Consider the following 4482-nt stretch of genomic DNA (forward strand, 5'->3'; position numbering starts at 1 on the left):
GAAACAGGAAGAATGGAGGGTTTAAAAGAAGGAATACCATAAAGCTTAGAGTCATAGCTAAGTAGGAACACTGGAAGAACTGGAATTTGTTAAAGCAAGCAAGAATTAGGATAACTAGGACTTTTCTCCCTTTCATTTTGTAGGTAAGACACCAAGAAAGCCCACAGAGGTGAAATGACCTTACAATATCACGTTACTTCATCCCCAACAGCGAAGGAAAGGAAGTAGAGAGGATGGAGCTTAGTGAGAGGGAGAGCAGCTGGAATCCACTGAGGATAGAAAAACTTTAGTGCATAACCGGAGGGGAAATGAGAGACTGAGTAGGAGGCCCAAGCATGAAGGGAGCTGCTGATTTTCTTCATTGCCATCCGTGGCTGGTGGAGGAGACTCTCAGCAGAATAAGGAAGTCAGAATAGAGCTATGGAGAGGGAAGCCTTGTTGAGATTAGACATCAAAGATCAGCCTGGCTGAAGAAAGGAAATAAGAAAAACACATGTGCAGATGACATGCTGCTTCTACACCTGTCACTGCTGGCTGGTCTCCTCCCAGGCAGTGACAATGCAGAAGGTAAGAACCTTTGTCTCAGCTGTCCAGTAGTGTGGGCCCGGATGGAGTGCTGCAGCCCATCCCAAAACAGATCACTGAGAATACGGGAATATTTACAATCTGAGCACCCTGTTGCCAGGTGCAGTCTATTCTTTTAAAGGATGAGGAGAGAACACTGGGCCCTCTGTAAGCAAAATGTCATAGCTAAGCTGGGCATTATGCTCTCTCACTGGTAACTGGTCCACTTTTCATATTCTTTCTGTCTTGCCTGCTTCTCCCATTTTTCTTATACTCATTAACTCTCTTCTACCCACAGAGGTCCAGGGACACGTCTCATTCTACCTTATCCAGATCTCATCCTTTGCCAACAAATCATGGACAAAAAATCGGGGCTCTGGTTGGCTTGATAGTCTGCAGACTCATGGCTGGGACAGTGAATCGGGCACAGTAATTTTCCTACACACTTGGTCCAAGGGCAACTTCAGCAATGAGGAGTTGATGGACTTGGAGCTACTATTCCGTGAATACTTCATTGGATTAACTAAGGAGATTCAAAACTATGTCAATCTATTGCAGTTTGAATGTAGGTTTATTCAACTAATGCAGGGAATTCTTGAGGGTTCTTCTATTTCTGAGAAATAGTCTTTACTTGTTTGGGGGCTATTTCCCACATTCCTTTGCACCGTAAAGCCTTTATGCACAAATCTTATAGGGGATTATTCTAGACATTCCTACAAATTTCCTAGGCTTTTGCTACTTCTGGAATTTACTTTTCTTGTGCTTTGTTATTTCCCCTGTGATCTCCCACAATCCAGAGGCATGCAGTTTGTCTATGCTGTGCTTGAATTCCTTCAAATGTGATTACTTCCCTTATTCAATTTCTGCAAAGATCTACATTTACAGTTTAACACATCTTATTACTCCTTCATACATTACAAACTGTACTTCCACCTCCCTTACAAAAGTTTCCCCCTCACCTTACTCTGTGTTATGTGGCTCACCAGTCATTTCCTTAAAACTTTCTTAGGTCAATCTCCTGATAATTCAAAGTATATCTCTAATTGCACATTTCCTTATGCCCAGCAATTTTTGCTTTCCTGTGTTCCTGATTGTAAACGTCTTTGGCTCATGCTCACATCTGTATAAACTTTCATTTTACCCTGCTTCCTGATCAGTCCCTTACATTCTCATATCATAGCTCTTACTTTCTTCACTAGCACTATTTTTCTCATTTCTCATTCCCCTAGATCCATTTGAAATACAGGCTAGAGCAGGCTGTGAGCTACACTCTGGAGAGAGACCAAAAGGCTTCTTTTTGGCAGCTTTTGAAGGATCAGATTTCCTGAGTTTCCAAAACTCATCATGGGTGCCCTCTCCAGAGGGTGGGAGTCGGGCCCAGAAGGTGTGTAATCTAATCAATCAATATGAAGGTATCAAGGAAACAGTATTCAACCTCACCAGTAACACCTGCTCCCGATTTCTCTTCGGTCTCCTGGATGCAGGAAAAATGAACCTTCAGAGACAAGGTCAGTTCTGCCACTGCTAGGATGTTCAAGTCTTCCCCTTTCCTGCTACCTCTTGAAAGTAGGACAAAGGGGAGAGTGGTTTCTGGGTGATAGTTTTCTTGAGGAATAAATGGAGGTAATTATTTATGTGGATTAGTATGTCTCTAGTTGTGTGTTCAGTGGTCACGTCTAGTGTCTTTTGTGCTCTCTGCAGTGAGGCCAGAGGCCTGGCTGTCCAGTAGGCCCAGTCCTGGGTCTGGCCGAAAGATACTGGTGTGTCATGTCTGTGGTTTCTACCCAAAGACTGTCTGGGTGATGTGGATGCAAGGTGAACAGGAACAACAGGGCACTAAACAAGAAGATATTCTTCCCAATGCTGATGGGACATGGAATCTTCAGGTGACCCTGGATGTGGCGGCTGAAGAGGCAGCTCTACTGTCTTGTAGAGTGAGGCACAGCAGTCTGGGAGACCAGGACATCGTCCTCTACTGGGGTGAGACTGGGGGTTGGAGGTGAGAATGGGTGGCCCTTGAACCTTGGTTAGGACAGAGAAAAGTTTGGGAATTCCAGATCTTGGTTAAGGATGTGAGGAAAGAACAAACACAGGTAATTCCAAGAAGGGAGAAGTCAGACCTGAGGGACACAGATCCAAGATATTTTGAGGAAGGTGAGGCATCTGGCTTTTGTAGGAATGGAAATAAAGTGACTAAAACAAATTATGATCACTCATGTTCAATGTACATGTTAAGTAAGAAAATCGGTGGATGCAAAAGAACCAGCAGTGGGTTTTAAATGTCTGTGTGCCTCTGATACCACAGGATACCGCCTTTCCATGAACTTCATGCTTTTGGCAGCGATAGTATCCCTGGTGCTTCTGATAGTCCTTGTGTTATGGTTTAGGAAGCACGGGTAAGTTCCCTGTATTTCATCTTCTCTTCTCAAATTTTCATCCCATTCTCCATTTTTACCTCTCTTAGCTTTTCTCTAACTCCACTTTATCCTGAATCCCCATCTCCAGTAGATTGAGGGTTTCTCCCATTTCTGTTCATGGACAGCTCATATCAGAATATCCCAAGAGGCACTTCATGATAACTCTCCCATTGTACTGAGTGCCCGACTGCTCCCAAACTTTGGTCAATACCATGAAACCATTATGTTTACACTCCACTTAAATTACTGCTCTTTCTGCCTAATAAAACTCTGTTGACCTTAATCCACTTTGAATTCTATACTTTTGTGTAGCATGTCAATTTTTTTGTACAGCTTATCCATTTTTAAATAGTAATTAATGCTCAAAGCCAATTTGATGTCCTTTCCTCTAAAGATCGCCACTGAGCCATTAGTGGGATTCACGCTTCCCTTCCCCTAAGTCTGGAGAGCACCTCAGCTGTGCGCTGCTGCAAGTCCGCCATCACTTCCGACCTGCGCTGCTCTTTCCTGGGTCTTCCTTCCACTTTCTACTTCTAAGCAATTTGGGGCATAAGTCCCTGACAAATCTTTTCTGCGTGTAATTTTGTGATCAAAGAAAAACTAAATAAAACAAGGAAAACAAGAAACATCCGGTTGTCTTTTTTGTGAGCGAAGCATGTTCTGAACCTTTTACAGACTCTTGCAATACAAAAGCAATAGATATTTTCAAGTCACACATACGTTCTGAAAATCTGTTACCTTCCCAATTTAACAAATTCAAGCCTAACCTGATGTTGACATTTATAATGACATATTATTTCAAATATACAACTATTACATTCTGAATGTGCTAAGATGCTGACTTATTACAGTGTATTTGTCCATTTGTTCATCAAGGGTCTCTGGTTGTTTCTATATGTTGGAGATTTTGGCAAAATCTGAAATCAACATGAAAGTGTATATATCTTTTGGAAGCCGTGATTTCATTGATTTTGAATATATACCTAGAAGAGGAATTTCTGGGTCTTATGCAAATTTTATTTTTAAGTTCTTTAGGAACCTCCATACTGTATTCCTCAATGACTGTATCAACATACATTTCCATGATAAATGTAAAAGAGTTTCCTTTTTCTCTCCTGCCTCACAAATACCTGACATTTCTTGTTTTTTTGATAATACTCATCCCAGCTGATATGAGGTGATAACTCATTCTAGTCTTCATTGTATTTTTCCTGGTGATTTCTAGCACCTTTTCCATACCTACTGGCTATTTTAAGTCTTCTTTGGAAAAATTATCTGTTCACATCTTTTGTCTGTTTTTTTGTCAGATATTTCTTTTTCTACTATTTAGCTCTGGGAGTTATTATTTTGGATATTAGCATTTTATTAAATACATAGTTTACAATTTTTTTCTAATCCATAGATTGCTGTTGTATTTTAATTATTCCTTTTCTCTGCAGAAACTTTACAGCTTGATGCATTACTGTTTGTTAGTTTTGCTTTTGTAGTGAGAGGATTTATT

General features: G+C 41.0%; 1 protein-coding gene across 1 annotated transcript; it reads left to right on the forward strand.

Moving 5' to 3' along the window:
- Nucleotides 1-506: 506 nt before the first annotated feature.
- On the forward strand, nt 507-3518 carry LOC104855520 (T-cell surface glycoprotein CD1c-like). Its single transcript, XM_010614401.1, has 6 exons — nt 507-567; nt 863-1129; nt 1794-2072; nt 2266-2544; nt 2870-2960; nt 3422-3518. The coding sequence occupies exons 1-6, from the start codon at nt 507-509 to the stop codon at nt 3516-3518; spliced, it is 1074 nt and encodes a 357-aa protein (XP_010612703.1).
- The last annotated feature ends 964 nt before the right edge of the window (nt 3519-4482 follow it).

This window comes from Fukomys damarensis, unplaced genomic scaffold (genome assembly GCF_012274545.1).
Source record: "Fukomys damarensis isolate Sample0158 unplaced genomic scaffold, DMR_v1.0_HiC HiC_scaffold_19, whole genome shotgun sequence".
Classification (NCBI taxonomy): domain Eukaryota; kingdom Metazoa; phylum Chordata; class Mammalia; order Rodentia; family Bathyergidae; genus Fukomys; species Fukomys damarensis.